General features: G+C 41.5%; 1 protein-coding gene across 4 annotated transcripts in view; it reads right to left on the minus strand.

Annotated features, from left to right (window-relative positions):
* Positions 1 to 9598, minus strand: part of si:ch73-366l1.5 (FILIA-N KH-like domain-containing protein) — a 44946-nt gene extending 35348 nt beyond the window's left edge. Inside the window, exon 1 of one of the 4 annotated variants that reach the window (XR_005946895.1) lies at positions 1459 to 8950. Coding sequence is in view for 3 of the 4 variants with exons in the window: in XM_041219738.1 (XP_041075672.1) it covers positions 8957 to 9433 (477 nt within the window). In the remaining variant the exon portion in view is untranslated. The other 3 variants (XM_041219738.1, XM_041219739.1, XM_041219740.1) reach the window with 3 other exon arrangements.
* Between the last annotated feature and the right edge of the window lie 7874 nt (positions 9599 to 17472).

Here is a 17472-nt window from a genome sequence, read left to right on the forward strand (position 1 = left end):
CCTGGTGGAAGTTGTTTTACTCATGATGGCACAGTAAGCTATTTTAGAGGGTTGATTGAAGGAGCTTGGCTGTCAGGTGGAATATACTAAACAAGTTAAGTAACTCCTTGAGTGATGTCTATTTCCCTGTAGTTTGACTAGTTATCTCTTTGACCTCGTGCAAATAATACATGTTTGAAGAATGAATTGGGGAACACACACTGCTTTTACCACCAATTCATCAAATACCTTAAGTTCAATTAAACAAACACCAAAAACATTCAATCCAGATCTTTCAATAAACACCCGCAATCATTTTATAATTACGAATGCAATTACTGAAAATCTACTTTGTTCTGGTATTTAAGAGCTTCATATTTCAAGAGTAAAAAGTTATTTACTGTATTCAATGCTTTGGGACATTTCTAATAAAATATATGAAATGAATCAAGTGTTCACAAATCTGTTTTTAGGAATAATAGAAGACACGAAACCCTTCTAGACTGCCTCTTCAAATACAGTGAAAAAGTTTCATGAATAACAAACTATTTCATATCTAGAAAACACACTATATAAAACACACACACACACACAAAACAACAAGCGAAGCAATTCTGTAAAAAGTCCTGGCCCCACAAGGCCCTGGAGTAAACAGCTAATATCCTGAAATACACCACAGAGCAGCCCTGGCAGGACAGAGGCTTTGAAACACATAGCCATGTATGGTGTGCCTCTCATTCCTCATCTGATGCAAGAGCTTGCAAGAATTGAATCTTGTTTGAGAGGGGGCTGGGTAGACAGGCACTGCTTCTTCCGAGAGACCGAACCAGGGCTGAGAGAGGCAGGCTCGCAGGGACTGCTTCTCCCAAGAGACCGAACCAGGGCCGAGAGGGGCAGACTCGCACCACCCACCCCACCCTAGTATCTTAGTATATTAGAAAACGATTCAGAGCCATCAGTCAATCAGCTCACAACTCTAGCATGCTTCTATCAAAGAAGATGCCCACTGCTACATCACAACATCAACTGTGAATCAAATTTAAAATCAATCCACAAACGTATCAGCTTTTTCATTTTAACTTGCTGTATTGTAAGCTCAGTTCACATCTATTGGACAGAGACTACTAAAAGACTAATCAATACTTTGCACCAACAAAAGCAACCCGTTCTGTACCCACAACTGCAGAGTTAGCCAATCACAGCCTGTCAGCACGCTTTCGACTTGGGATGCATAACTCCAGCCACGGTCAACTACCACTTCATCGAGAGGGCTCTCTCAACTATAGAAGGCAAGAAGATAAAATGCAGTAACACAATGCAACAAGGCTACAGCTTGTGAGGGGAAACATTGTTTTATTCACAACTAAACTATTATATACACAGTATAAAACAATGGATATTGAGCTGATTAAGTTTTTATTCTGGTGCTACTGTACAGTCCCCAAATGTGGTTTAGATTTTATTTTTTATTTTACTCACCCATCAAATTATTATTTAACTATTATTCAGGAACGTTGGCCAGGAGAAAGAAATTGCTGTGGATCAAGTTCATGCTCCCTCCGGCCAAGCTGCTGGGGCTCCGACTGATGAGTGGTGCATTGTGGGAATAGAAAAACAGCATTGCTACAGATGTGTTCTGGATACAAAGTGAACTTTACAAGATGTTTTTTTTTTTTCTCCTGGCAAACTCTCCTGAGGAAATGTTGAGAAATATATTGCTCGGGTGGCTTATGACCCATGATGCGCAATTAAAAGAGTTGTCAATATGTTAAAAAACACAGCCCTGCACTTTAAATGCATGTATCTCTGGCTGGAAAAGGAAGAAGCACACAGCCTTTACCTTCTGCTCTAGGGCAGACTTTTTTGGATGAAAGAACCATATTGATGACCCATAAAAAGCAAAAAAAAAAAAAAAAAAAAAGAAGAATTGGACTATTTACTACACATGCTCATTAAACAGTTCACATGTATAAACATTTGTTCTTGCTTTTACTAAACTCCTAAATGTCCAGCCTTCACGGCTAAATCAAGACAGCTGTATATGGAGCATGGAGCTCACTGAACCCTATACGACTCAAGTACATCCTCTGGACAGCACTGGTCTGGGGGGTTAGAGTTCTGATTAAGACGGAGGCTGTGAGGAAGTGTTTCCAGCTGCTTCCAGTCCGAGCTGCGACAGAATGAACTCCAGCCTCCAGCCCAGCCCTGCACACTGAACCCATGGCCCTCTCTGCACTGGAGTGTGATGAAGCATGCTGCTCCACAGCTCCCAGTGCACAGCCAGTCCACAACATTCCACAGCTCCCAATGCACAGCCAGCCCACAGCATTCCACTCCTCACAGTGCACAGCCAGTCCACAGCATTCTACAGCTTCAAGTGCATTCAATGGATATTGAAAATCTATATTTTATAAAATATTTAAAACAGATACACAGCCTTAAACAAAAAATGAGTCATATAGCTGTTCTAATTGGAGAGGGTAGAACAAGAACGTGTTTCTGTTTTCTTCAATAGGAACAGCATGGGACCTACTTAAACTGCTCGTCTGAATGCTAGTTCACTCGCTGCACGGTTTCACAATGTGACAGGCGGATAGTTTGAGGCTGAACGGCAGGGAAGCTGTGAAACAAGTTTCTTATTACACAGCTTGCCCCTATACTGCAGAGCAGCACAGAAACATTGAAATATACAGCTGGAACATACTCGCTCCCTTACAAAACCTGCCATTTATCATACACGGGCCTCCCTGCCATGTATACTAGATCTTGAAAGAGGAGACCACCATGACGTGTGACATACATGTATGTACAGTATGTGGGATAGATGGCATGCAGGGACTTGATCTTTTACCCTAGAAACCAGGACTAGGGGACCCAATTAAGCAACAGTACCTGGTAAGGCCCGCTGGTGACAGATTAGACTCTGGTTCCTGCCGATTGTCTGAAATCGCTCTAAACTAAGGGCTTGTACGTTGCAGCTGCAAAAAAAAGAGTTGGCAGGACAGGCATGGCTCCTCCCATGGAACAATTACACCCTCTCTGGGGCACAGTCTGATAACCACTGCTCTACATGGTTTGAAAAGACAACATTTAGAGGGCATGTAGGAGAAGAGATTTTATTTTATTTTTTAAACTCGAAATTAAGTGTCGAGAAAATTAGGACAGAGGGCAGGAGAAACTTCTTCACACAGAGTGAACCAGTATTCACAGTGGTGGGGGCTTGGAATGTGTTTCCAGGCCATGTTGGTAATGCTAAATCTTTGAGATCCATAAAGACCCAACTTGACAATCAACTACTAGGAGCCGGACGAGCATTGATGTGCTGAATAGCATCTTTTTGTTTGTACATTTTCAGACACACACATACTACACAGCTACTGGACAGCTTGTCAGTCTGCCAGCTGTTCAGGGAGTGGCAGATTAACTCAGCTTTTCCACTGGCACTGAGAACAGCCCCTGCCAGCACATACCCGCATTCCTTCGGCTCAGGACATCAAGTGGGCTCACACAGACTCTGATTCTCTCAATTACCACTTTCTCTTTCCCACAGGTAGTCTGGGTAGAGGAGGCAGCAGGACCATTCCCTCCCACTTCAATGGAAGGATGACTGTTGTAACATACTGTTTGTTTGAGGTATCCGAGACACACTTGGAAACAAGATGCTGCAACCGTTTTCCTTTGCCGACTCGCAGTCCAGTGAAAATATAGTCTGGAATGTGTTCAGATTGATTGAGTCATGGCCACATGTTCATAAAAATATCAGAGCAATTGGAGTCAGCAACAGAAAAGGTCTCCCTAGACTTGTGCAAGCGGCTTGTACATGCCAAGACATGTCACCAAAAGCTGTGAAGGGTCACACCAGGTTAATAAAGATGCTGCTCCCCAGTGGCTCACCTTGCATAGGCAGTGCCAAGGGAGTGCAGGGCGAGTCATCTTCTTTGAATCCTGTTGGCGTGGAGTTGCCAAGCTTGGCTGCACTGGCCAATATTATTGGTAAATAACATTTCAATACAACAGCTAAGGGGAATTTAAGGTCAATGGGCATTCTCCAATCCCACGACCAGCTCACTGTTCCAAGGGACTGGAGAGAGGATGTCGGTGAGCTACCGGCCTCCAGAGCACAAAGGCCAGCCCTGAAGCATCTGCTTGAGCTCATTAGGCACCAGGCTAGCAGGGTCTGCTGTACAAGGAGAAACCGGTGATTCTGCCTCCCTAACCTACAGGAGCGCTCAAGCCAATGCAACGCTCCCTCTGGAATCCCCAACGAAGACAGTCGCACAGCCAGGACGTGAACCTGCACGCCTCATTGTACAACTCACCCTGAACCTGCACTCCTGACTGTACAACTCACCCTGCACACCATACGGACAAACTTTTACCAGGGGATCTACTCGGAGACTGTATGAGCTATTAATACATTTCTGTTCAGTGTTTGTTTTTGTGGTTTATGCCGTTTCAGAAGTCTCTTGCTGATTGAACGGTTTTCCTACATACTGTTATGTACAGTAATTATTATATTACATAGTCTATACTTATATAAAAAAAGGCAAGGCATCCCCATTCTATTAAAGGCCAGTTTAATACTAATGTGTTTTAGATAAAATCAATCCAAAAAAATGTATTAAAATATATTAAATAACTTAATTTGATCAACAAATACCCCGTTGGGACAAGCACCCATGGATTTAACGACAGTAATCTTACAGCACAGGAAATGCCCTGGATGAATAGGCAGAGCAGAGCCATACACATGGCAAAAGAGCTCACCCACAGAACAGAGCCATGCAGCAAGGCACGAGAGCTCACCCACAGAACATAACCATGCAGCATGGCACAAGAGCTCACCCACAGAACAGAGCCATGCAGCATGGCACAAGAGCTCACCCACAGAACATAACCATGCAGCATGGCACAAGAGCTCACCCACAGAACAGAGCCATGCAGCAAGGCACGAGAGCTCACCCACAGAACATAACCATGCAGCAAGGCACGAGAGCTCACCCACAGAACAGAGCCATGCAGCAAGGCACGAGAGCTCACCCACAGAACAGAGCCATGCAGCAAGGCACGAGAGCTCACCCACAGAACATAACCATGCAGCATGGCACAAGAGATCACCCACAGAACAGAGCCATGCAGCAAGGCACGAGAGCTCACCCACAGAACAGAGCCATGCAGCAAGGCACGAGAGCTCACCCACAGAACATAACCATGCAGCATGGCACAAGAGCTCACCCACAGAACAGAGCCATGCAGCATGGCACAAGAGCTCACCCACAGAACATAACCATGCAGCATGGCACAAGAGCTCACCCACAGAACAGAGCCATGCAGCAAGGCACGAGAGCTCACCCACAGAACATAACCATGCAGCATGGCACAAGAGCTCACCCACAGAACAGAGCCATGCAGCATGGCACAAGAGCTCACCCACAGAACAAAGCCATGCAGCACGACACAAGATATCGGCCAGGATGTCCTCGGCACACTGCACACCAGCGACCTCAGTGGTCTGGCCGGGTGCCTACGGACTTGCCTGTAAGCATCCCAGAGCTGCGTTGTCCTCCGACGCTGAAGCTCTGAAGTGGCTGTATGGTGGGCCTGCAGTGTGTAAAAGAAGTGGTCGGCTGACGGCACACACTTCGAAGGACAGCACATGTTCGTCTTCGCCCCCTCCAGAGTCAGCACGGAGGTGGTAGCGGTGAGCTGAGCCTAAAAATAACTGACTATTCCAAATTGGGGAGAAATATAAAAAAAATTGGTGACCACTAAAAAAAGTTAAATAGTGCTTATTTAGGAATACTAAAAGTTAAATCACAAATGTTTCAATTAGAAGTCTCACTCAATATCAAAACATTTATCTTTGAACTTAAGTTTGTTTTCTTATGGTTTAACATACCACAACAATATTCTGAAGCAAACCAAGAAACTGTTGGCAGCATAACCTATTCTAAAATTCTAAAAAAAAAAAAAAGTTGATGACTTTGTTCAAACCTATGAAGCAAGTAGATTGAGATTGCATCCATGGGCGGCTCCTTTTTATTAGACTGGCTGTTACGTGTCTTTGAGAACTGGCAATGGACACTCACTGTTATCTTTGCACTAAGGGAGCCTACGAAAGGACTGGACGGGTGTGGAATTCTCTCCGGGGCAGACTCGAGATACACTCATGGGGTAACGGAGAACGGGGGCCCTTGAAAGTTTACTATGGTAAAAGCACAGCAAAGTGTAAGCATAGTCAATGCCAGGTAAAAGCATAGGGAAGCACTATAAAGCACAGAGAGGAATGGTAAAGCATATTACAAAACATGGCAAACCAAGGTAAACTATGCATAGTGTAACAATGAGGAAGCATGGAGAAACTGCAAAAATACTGCACCAATTTACTGTGGTAGACTTTCATAGCAGGTAGCTTGCATTACAGCTGCCTGTCCTGCACCTATTCTGTACATTCAAATGTACTTAAACTAAGGCTCTCAAACAGGTGCCATATCGTTTGCCTACTGATCATTTTGTTTTCCAGACTTTGTACAGCGACAGGTGAAGCCCATTGATCCTGCAGTGTCTGAAGTTTCATGGAAGTCCTTGGTTTCCTTACCCTGTTCAATGCCTTCCTGTGTTACAAGAAACAGAACTCCCGATGGAACCCCTCGTTCCATATTGGCAGCTACAATGGATGTGGAAAGCTCAGATCAGGGCCTAGATCTTGCAACACCGAACTTATGAACAATGAATGTTGAGAAAGACTACAAGCCATCTCCAACTGTTCTGAACTTTACTCCACTCTCTCTCTCTCCCTACTCTGTGCTAAATTTGAAATGGGGACTTGGATAGAGACCAGTAGAGATGCAACAATTCATTATTGACCACCATGTCTTTTTTTTTTTTTTTTTTTTTTTCTTGTTTCTTGTTTTTATATAATAATATTTACTCCATGCATATATTTAATTACTATCCCATACATTTTAATGCTAACTGTGAATTGATTACCATGTTTTTAAATATGCTTTACCATATCTCTGTGCTTTACAATGCTTTAACATGTCTCTGTACTTTAACACACTGCATGATTTTACTGTGGGAAACCTTAAGCGATGCATAACAACTTGCACATGTATGTTTTTATTTCAAGGCTAAAGACTGTACACATTTTTGCTTCCTGCGTTTAAAATTCTCAATTTGCCCAGATTATTGACAATTATTATAACTCTGATATTTGATTAGCAAAATGTTTGCTCACTGCACCTCTTACACACTACATGCAAGTTGCTATTTTCACAAAGATCCTAGATAAACCAAGAGTAAACTATAGGGTGGTGGCAGGAAATCTAAAAGTAGCTATTGCTGTAAGTTAACTACACATGTATAAAAAAAAAGTCTACCCTTTTACAGAAATCTGCACTGCATCCCTTTAAGGCCCAAATATAGCCCAGTGGTCATAATGAAAAATAACTTCCAAGCTATTGCCCAGGAATTTCAATTCATACCAGAAGAAAGCAACAGCAGATGTCCAGCCCATGACACACGCAGTAAAAATAATTCTACAGAGAGCATTAGAGAGCATGCTATAGGATTACCTGTAAATGCTTCAATACTGGTCTACAGCATGCTATAGGATTACCTGTAACAATGCTTCAATACTGGTCTGCAGCATGCTATAGGATTACCTGTAACAATGCTTCAATACTGGTCTACAGTACGCTATAGGATTACCTGTAACAATGCTTCTATACTGGTCTGCAGCATGCTATAAGATTACCTGTAACAATGCTTCTATACTGGTCTACAGCATGCTATAAGATTACCTGTAACAATGCTTCAATACTGGTCTACAGTACGCTATAGGATTACCTGTAACAATGCTTCTATACTGGTCTACAGCATGCTATAAGATTACCTGTAAATGTTTCAATACTGGTCTATAGCATGCCATAAGATTAACTGTAAATGTTTCAATACTGGTCTACAGCATGCTATAGGATTACCTGTAACAATGCTTCAATACTGGTCTACAGCATGCTATAAGATTACCTGTAACAATGCTTCAATACTGGTCTACAGCACGCTATAAGATTACCAGTATTTTTTTCATTCTGGTTTGCACTGGTTTGGGTTTATATAAAGGGGCAATAGCCACACCCTGCTGAAAATGACAGTAACAGCTGGTGAGATGATGAACTGGAACATTATCTGGTTTCTTGATAAAACTCCAGCACCACTATACTATACCAACTTGCTGAATCGCTTGACTTGCGAATTTAAATTAACTTTCAACAGCTTTTTGTTTTATAAGTCAACCGGTCTCTTGACCCAGGATGGCCAGTTGAAAGCCGGCGCAATTAATAGTTCTGGCCGGGATAAACAAGTGCTGCTTTTTACATTTTACAACACAGGCAGGTACCACATACAAACGTTTGATAATGGAGAAATAAGAGTACAAATGGTAACAAAGCAATAAGTACTATGCATTGATACTAAAGACAGAAACTACTTCAGAGTTGCATGTAGCCATGCTCCTGTTTGCAATAATGATAAGTCACGATCATTCTAGAATAAATACTGACTACACATTAGGTAGTTCAAGTTCAAATGTGTAGTACAACACCCCATTGCTACTGGAGTTCTGATTTTTTTGTGCATATGAAATCAAACCACTGTCACAGAATTGTCAATGTACAGATTGTCTAATTTGATAACTTTATAGATCGCACATGCAATTAATTTAAAACAATGAGAAAAAGGGAACACATGGTCACAAACGGTAAAATGCATGAGACCGTTTGTTTCTATATCACGATTACTGACCGAAAATTGAAATTCTCACACCCTGAGGTTTTCGTGCAGTTAGGTTTATAAAAAGATATAAAATGAACACGCTTGAATTGCTCCGTAAACAAGTATCGTATACAGCTTTTATTGTTGGAGATAAACTTACGTTTCAATCCTAGAACCCCGAAGCCACACTGGGTAATCTTACCTCATTGTTGACTGCAGCATGGTCTTCTTGACGGGGGTGACTCTGCTCCTCAGACTCGCCACCTTTGCCCACTTCTGTTTTCAGATTCCCCCCATCCTCTGCTCCGATTTCCTCCACAACCAGCTTTTCTCCTCCAGCAGCAACCCCGGTTTTCCCCTTCGCGTCCCGCGACTCTCTGCTCTCGGTCGCTGCAGCACTTGCTTCGTTCTTTTCCTTCACATTAACATCTTCACCCTTCTTTGTCTGCGCTAGTTCTGCATCCTCGCTTGTCTTTGTTTTGTCCCCGTCTGCTGTCTTTATATCTCCCTCCGGTTGCTCAGAAATCTTTGCACCATCTGTGGCGTCGTCGGATTTGGTTGGGTCTTGGTCTGTGGGAATAGTTAATTTCATTTTTAGAAATATAGCTGCCAAAACAATGGCAAGGACGCTGAATATCATTGCGGGTACCGCATAGGTCATTTCTGTGGCAACATCCATTATTGTGCTGGTTTTTATTTTATTTTCTAGTAGTTTTTAGTTTTGTTTAATAGATTAACACTTGAAGCTTTCTCTTGCATATAGAAATCTCCAGTTATGCAGCTCCCGCTATGCACTGTTCCAAGGTTCAGTCAATACCACTACTGCACTTCATCCCGCACAGAGCTCCAGACTATAATACTGAGGATCAGGTTTCATAATAGAGCGTCATAACCAAAACCCCGCCCAACGCACATACCTCGACCTTCCTCTTTAAAGACGCTTTATTCACGTGATGCAACAAAGAGCGACCTCCAAAGTGATACACTGAGGAAAAAAGCTAAAGCTTTATTTTAATTGTTATACGTCTATAGGTATGTGCAATACAAAATTGTACTGTACCGTATTGGCAATATACTGCCTTATTATGTGTATCCAGCAGGATAAGCAACATTTTATTCTGGGCTACAATCAATCCTGGTTACATTGTAGCCTCATGATTCCCACCATGAATACAGTCGTGCAATTTAATTACTGTGCTGTTCTGATCGAGACAGCGTCTCACTCCCTACCTCAGTTAGGTGTCTGCGTTATTGTGCATACTGATTGACACCTCTCAACATTCTAAAACTCTGCAGCCACCACCCTCCCTGTCGGGCAGCTGCTTTGATCACTACTTGTCTGGGCCGTTTGCCATACCCAAAACACATAGCCGAATGTCTTCATGATCAGCAGTTTCATGATGGCCTAGTCATATGACTGCAAGGTTGTAAAAAAGGACAAGAGTGACTGGCCAGTATATACAGTAAGACATAGAACTATTAGCAGTTACTGGGCTGTAAAACAAAGAACTAGAATCTCAGAATTTTTTCCCAGTAAATAATCAATGATAGGTCTGGGAGCAGCCAGAAAAGACTGATGACTGATAGGGGAATGGCAATGGTTGCAGAAGATTGCAACATATGAAAGGCTAGTGTTCAATACAGGTAGTAAACAACTGCATCGACTAGATCATGCATAGAGAATTGTGATGGATTCATCAAATACTGAGATAGTGGTGTTACTTTGTTAGGCAGGAGCTGTCATCTAAGTTATCTAGGAATTGCCAGGAATGTACATTTCCTATGGGGCTATATGTACTGTTAACTGGACTTGATCACCCTGCAGCTCAGATAGGACCAGAGCTTTATGTATAATCTTAAAAGCTAGCAGAGCCCCTCACACCACTTAAGGGTACAGTGTGTTAGCATGTTACTTATTACACCACCACCACTTTTCCAGTCAAAGCAGATGAGTGCACAGGCATAATAGTGCTAGTAATAAGTAGATGCATATCTCCAGTAATAGGATGGAGGTGTATGCAGGCAAATATTTTAATTTTTACATATAACTTCTCATTCAATTGTAATAAAATTTGGTAAGGTAGTTCTTTAGATCAAATTGAGATGATCAAATGTCAATGACATGATTTCTCGGGAGACTGAACTTGTTTATTTAAGCATCGAATCAAGTCCACCCAGCGATGTTGCATGCACCCTGATGGCAATGCGCCCATGGACTGTGAATTGCGCCAGAATTGTGCAGGGCTGGTTTGAGGAGCATGACATACAGTGCTGTGAAAAAGTATTTGCCTCCTGTCTGATTTTCTGCATTTTTGCGCATTTTTCACATTGAATTTCATCAGATCTTTTTGTGGGTTGTTGTAGTAGTATATAGAGGGAGTCTGAGAGAAAAAAAAATAACACAAAAGTTTGGTGCTTCATTTGTTTGGTGTGCAAGGTAATCAAACATGCAATCTTCAGGAGTGAAAAAGTTATTGCCCCCTAGTTAATCCAATTAAAAGGATAGTTAGGGTCAGTTGTTTGAATACTTTGGTTAAAAATCAGGCCTGATTTGGGCTAGCCCTGACTAACTTTGACCCTTACCATCAGAGTGAAGTTGTCAGCACACAGGTTCTAGAGGCACATCATGCCACAATCAAAAGAAATTCCTGAAGGCTTCTGGAAAAAAAAGTTCTTGATGCCTATCAGTCTGGAAAGGGTTATGAAGCCATTTCTAAGGCTCTGGGGCTCCACCAAACCACATTCAGAGCCATATTGTCCAAATTGAGAAAGTTTGGAACAGTAGTGAGTCTTCCCAGGAGTGGCTGTCCTGCCAAAATCTCTCCAAGAGCAAGGCGTAAAATTGTCCAGGAAGTCACAAAGAACCCTAGAACAACATCCAGGGATCTGCAGGCCTCTCTCGCCTCGGCAAGGTCAGTGTTCATGACTCCACCATCAGAAAGACACTGAGCAAAAATGGGATTCATGGCAGAGTAGCAAGGGGGAAATCACTGCTCAATAAGAAGAACATGAATGCTCGTCTAAAGTTTGCCAAAAAGCACCTGGATGATCCTTAAGAGTTCTGGAACAATGTTCTATGGATAGATGAGTCAAAAGTGGAACTTTTTGACCAACATGGGCCCCGTTATGTCTGGCGAAAACCAAACACTGCATTTCTCAGTAAGAACCTCATACCAACGGTCCAGCACAGTGGTGGTAGTGTCATGATTTGGGGATGCTTTGCTGCATCAGGACCTGGATGACTTGCCATCATTGAAGGAACCGTGAATTCCGCTCTGTATCAGAGAATTCTACAGGAGAATGTCAGGCTATCTGTCCATCAGAAAGATTGAAGAATATGAAATTTATATATAGTAGAGGATGTGTGTTACAGTTACAGCTATAGTAGAGGATGTGTTACTTAGTTACAGCTATAGCGGAGGATGTGTGTTACAGTTACAGCTATAATAGAGGATGTGTGTTACAGTCACAGCTATATGTTGTTCATCCCAGTCATTTGTACCCGTGGTTCCAGAACCTTAACCACATTTCCCCAGGGGGCCGCAGCAACTGTTTTCCAGGAATGATGAATAGGAGGCTTGGCTGCTGTCGGAGACAGACGGTTCCTGTCATTTCAGCTGTCAGTAAAATACACCCTCAGCAGGGGAATAATGCAGAACGCACCTCACAATGGATTAGGAAGCCCTGCGAAGACTCGTAGCTTTCTGTTCAGCAACAGCTTCCCTTACAATACAAAGGGAACCTGCATAGCAGCCCAGAGCTTATGAATGAACATAAGAACATAAGAACATAAGAACGTTTACAAACGAGAGGAGGCCATTCGGCCCATCTTGCTCGTTTGGTTGTTAGTAGCTTATTGATCCCAAAATCTCATCAAGCAGCTTCTTGAAGGATCCCAGGGTGTCAGCTTCAACAACATTACTGGGGAGTTGATTCCAGACCCTCACAATTCTCTGTGTAAAAAAGTGTCTCCTATTTTCTGTTCTGAATGCCCCTTTGTCTAATCTCCATTTGTGACCCCTTGTCCTTGTTTCTTTTTTCAGGCTGAAAAAGTCCCTTGGGTCGACACTGTCAATACCTTTTAGAATTTTGAATGCTTGAATTAGGTCGCCACGTAGTCTTCTTTGTTCAAGACTGAACAGATTCAATTCTTTTAGCCTGTCTGCATATGACATGCCTTTTAAGCCCGGAATAATTCTGGTCGCTCTTCTTTGCACTCTTTCTAGAGCAGCAATATCTTTTTTATAGCGAGGTGACCAGAACTGCACAAAATATTCAAGATGAGGTCTTACTAGTGCATTGTACAGTTTTAACATTACTTCCCTTGATTTAAATTCAACACTTTTCACAATGTATCCGAGCATCTTGCTGGCCTTTTTTATAGCTTCCCCACATTGTCTAGATGAAGACATTTCTGAGTCAACAAAAACTCCTAGGTCTTTTTCATAGATTCCTTCTCCAATTTCAGTATCTCCCATATGATATTTATAATGTACATTTTTATTTCCTTCGTGCAGTACCTTACACTTTTCTCTATTAAATGTCATTTGCCATGTGTCTGCCCAGTTCTGAATCTTGTCTAGATCATTTTGAATGACCTTTGCTGCTGCAACAGTTTTTGCCACTCCTCCTACTTTTGTGTCGTCTGCAAATTTAACAAGTTTGCTTACTATACCACAATCTAAATCATTAATGTAGATTAGGAATAGCAGAGGACCTAATACTGATCCCTGTGGTACACCGCTGGCTACCACACTCCAGTCTGAGGTTTTTCCTCTAATCAGTACTTTCTGTTTTCTACATGTTAACCACTCCCTAATCCATGTACATGTGTTTCCTTGAATCCCAACTGCGTTCAGTTTGAGAATTAATCTTTTGTCAAACTGAACGCAGTTGGGATTCAAGGAAACACATGTACATGGATTAGGGAGTGGTTAACATGTAGAAAATGAGATAGTGTACAGTATGCTGTCCCATATCTTCTCATACATTTAAAATACTGCGCACTCAAAACCTATATGCAGGTAGCAGTGCTGTGGTACTGTACAGCCAATGTGACTTAATTCATTTTATATATCTAAAATGATAAAATAAATGGTAAAATGAAAACAGAAATAATTCTAAATTACATATATATTTAATGCCAGAATGTTAGAAATGATTCTGTAATAAAAGCTGCAATTCCTGTTCGGTCAAGTGACAACTAACAGCTGCAGGCTATTGCAGTGTTACTGAACACCAAAGATGAGATCAAGCTGTCTCGTGCTGTTCCTATCCCAGCTATCTCTTAACTGCGGCTGCTTTGAAAGGAGTTATTCCCACACTGTACACTGGGTGATTAATCAGCTGTGGAAGGAAACCAAACAGATACCCTGCAGAAGTGTGGACAAGACAGAGACCTCTTCAGCGCAACGTCTGTATTGGAAATTGTCACCTACATACTGTATCAAGTTTGGATGTACATCTGAATTATCAAAGCTTGATATGGAGTTGTAACTTAGCTGGTACATACCCCAACTTTGCACAGAAATCAGTGCTTAAAAAGGCAAATGGAGAATAGATTTGAATCTTCACAAACAAGTAAAGACTGACTGTTCACAGCTTTGCTGAACAGACATTAACAGATCATCACCACCAGGGTGTGCTCTTGCAAACATCTAAAAATGTAAATACAACAGTCACTTGGGGATGGAGAAAGGGTATGAGCCAGAGCAATATGGAAGACGGATGCGCACAATGTTGTTACATAATCTACTATGGCCAAAAGGGGACGCTGTGCGACCAAAACTCTGCTGCTCGCCTTGTCTTTTCCTTTCCTCGTTTCTCCGCCGCTCACATCCAATTCAAAACTCTGGTACTCGCCTAATCCTCTCCAGATTATTTTTTCTTCCTGCACCCCCTCTGCCACCGGCAGATTAGCTGTACCCCCCTCCCCCGCTTCCAGAGCCCACTCCTTCCTCACCCTTACCCCTCAGTGGTGGAACCTACCCCCGATATGAGGACTGCTTAGTCATTGACCACCTTATGGCACCTCTTCAAGACAGACCAACAGCTTCTGTAAACCTCACAACCCTCGACTACACGGCACCCAGTTGTATCAGCACTTGCATCACTTTGTATTTGCACTTAACTGCTCCACACTTTGCTGGATTCTACTACTGTTATCAATTCTAACTTTTTTTTTTTGGTATCTTGTACTTGATTTTACTCTTAAAGGTAATCGTATTTACATGTTTTTTTTTTTTAATTCCTCTTATTTGAATTTGTGCTTTTCCATTATTGTACTTTACTACTTGCTCTTAATAGAATATTCTAAAAAATATATTTTTCACTAGAAGTTTAACTGCTCAATCAAAATCTCTCAAATGCAATTTATTGTATATTTTTTTTTCTCTTATTTGAATTTGCTCCTATTTACTACTGACTTATTGTATCTTATAACTGCTAATATCTGTAAATGTGATATTTTCTAATAACATATTTTGTAAGCTCGCCCTGGCTAAGGGTGTCTAAGAAATAAATAATAAACAAACTTGCATTAACCACAGTATACGATGTAGCTCTGAGCGGGCTAAAAAGAAAAAGTAGTTGTCTCCTGCATAAACAATATTCTACCCTCGGAAGAGCGAATACACGCTGTATGCGTTTATTATGCCAACAAGAGCAATGCTGCCACCGTTTTCAAAGCTTAAATTGACCGGAATCATGAATTACACAAGGCCCTTTAGACAATGATCTGATCAACATCCTGAAAGAACATGTGCTGCATTTCACTCTGTATGGAGATCAATAACCACAGCTCAGCATCCAAAATTTTTTAAAAATTGCTTTATTTATCAAATACAGGTTTTGGACAAATATGTATATACTATTTATTTAATCATACTCTCATTGGCAATCATTTACAATTGAAATCCATCATTTCAAACTGCACATTAATTAATTTCCTTACATGCCAGGAGACAGATTGGAAACTGAGGCACAACACACCAACAGAGAGGCGAAGGTCTTCCCAGTGTACTGCGATATGAACCAGTGGTAGAGGGCTCAGGGCTTGAGAGGCACACACTGGCAGAGCCTTGGACCCTTAAACCTCAAGCCCTTCTTGACACATCTGTCTGTCCCTAGCGGAGCAAGAACAATAAAATGTCAACAGGTACAGTTTAAATAGCGTTTGCATTAAACAAAGCGGTTTTCAAAGCCTCCCCTTGGATTAATCCAGAGGTACAGGATTAGCATAGGCTGTTATTTCCCACTGTTGTTAAAAATTAACAAAAAAACCCAATGTAACACAAATTTAAATGTTAAAATACTGAGAAATAACCTACGAAGGAAGCATTCAATTATCATTTGAGATTCGCAATGCAATACTATTCACTTTGCATCAATAGTTTCCAATGCATTTTCTTCAATCATCTCAAACTCAATTCAATACAAGCTGTGAGCAGCTATCTGACTGCCTGCCCAGCCTATGGTTTCAATGTCAAGCTCCCATGTATAATAATGGATGAAGCAGGGGTTGTAAAGGTAAAACAATATGCCAAGGTCAAGATAAATATCATCAGGATATGCAGAACAAACCAAGATATGATACGTGATGATGGTCCAGACTGGCTATTGTGTATGATGTGTAATAAGATAAAACAATCAAGAATGAGATAGGGTGGGGCGGGGCAGATAATGAGATAGGGTGGGGTAGGGCAGAGAATGTACTAAATCTAGATAACACAACTACACTCAGTATTGGGAGCAGGAACATGTGGACATCATACAAATGCAAAGGAAGGAAAATACAATAAAATGGCATGAGAAGAAGTTAGTAACTCTTGAATAGTTTCACTGGAAAGCCCCACCAGGACGGAGGCACGTGGGAAACGGAACAGACAAGGCATCTCATTATTTTGTATAATAAACTGTTTATTGTTCAGCACCTCCCCTTGAGCACACATTGGCAAACCTGGGTCTCCTTGACCACCTCTGATATTAACACTGCCAAAATGTCAAGAGGGAGTGGGCAAACCAAACACCACTAAAACAGTTTTCAATATTCAGCCTCCCAACTGCCTTCTTGGATGTAGAAATCACTTTGCACTCAAATCCCAAGAGATACCACAAAACATGCATTCACGTTGCTGAACATCAAAAAATATTTTTTTTGTTTTTGTCATTCTAAGATTTCAGCACTCCACCAGGGCACTCTGATAAGATGCCACATGCTGGGTTTGCAGAAATGACCTTGACCCATGAAGAGTGAGCACCTTGTTCAGGCCTTTATTACGATGAAACAATACAATAGATCTGTATTCAATGACCTTTGAACTGGCCTGTAGTGCAACACTTACCTTGTGGACAGAATTGGACAAGGAAAACATGGAGTAAGCGACTGTGAAGTATGCCTTCATAATTACCTTGATTTCACTGTATTACACAATAAGCTGTAGTTTGCAGACAACATATTGATGTGTACTAAAACCACATATTAGGATTATATGTCATCGGGCCATAAATAACAGATAATTATGTACATTCAGCAAACTCATAGGAACACAAATATTATGTACATAATTAATTCAAAAAACAATATTCCTCAATAAACTTCAGTATGTGGTATCAGTAAGTTGCTTTAGCAGCAATATTGAAAAATGCAACATGACGTAAATCTAAATCGCAAAATCTGCCAAAGCTAAGCTTGCAATCAATCAAGGATGAGAGCAAGGA

The sequence above is a fragment of the Polyodon spathula genome, chromosome 20 (genome assembly GCF_017654505.1).
Source record: "Polyodon spathula isolate WHYD16114869_AA chromosome 20, ASM1765450v1, whole genome shotgun sequence".
NCBI lineage: Eukaryota > Metazoa > Chordata > Actinopteri > Acipenseriformes > Polyodontidae > Polyodon > Polyodon spathula.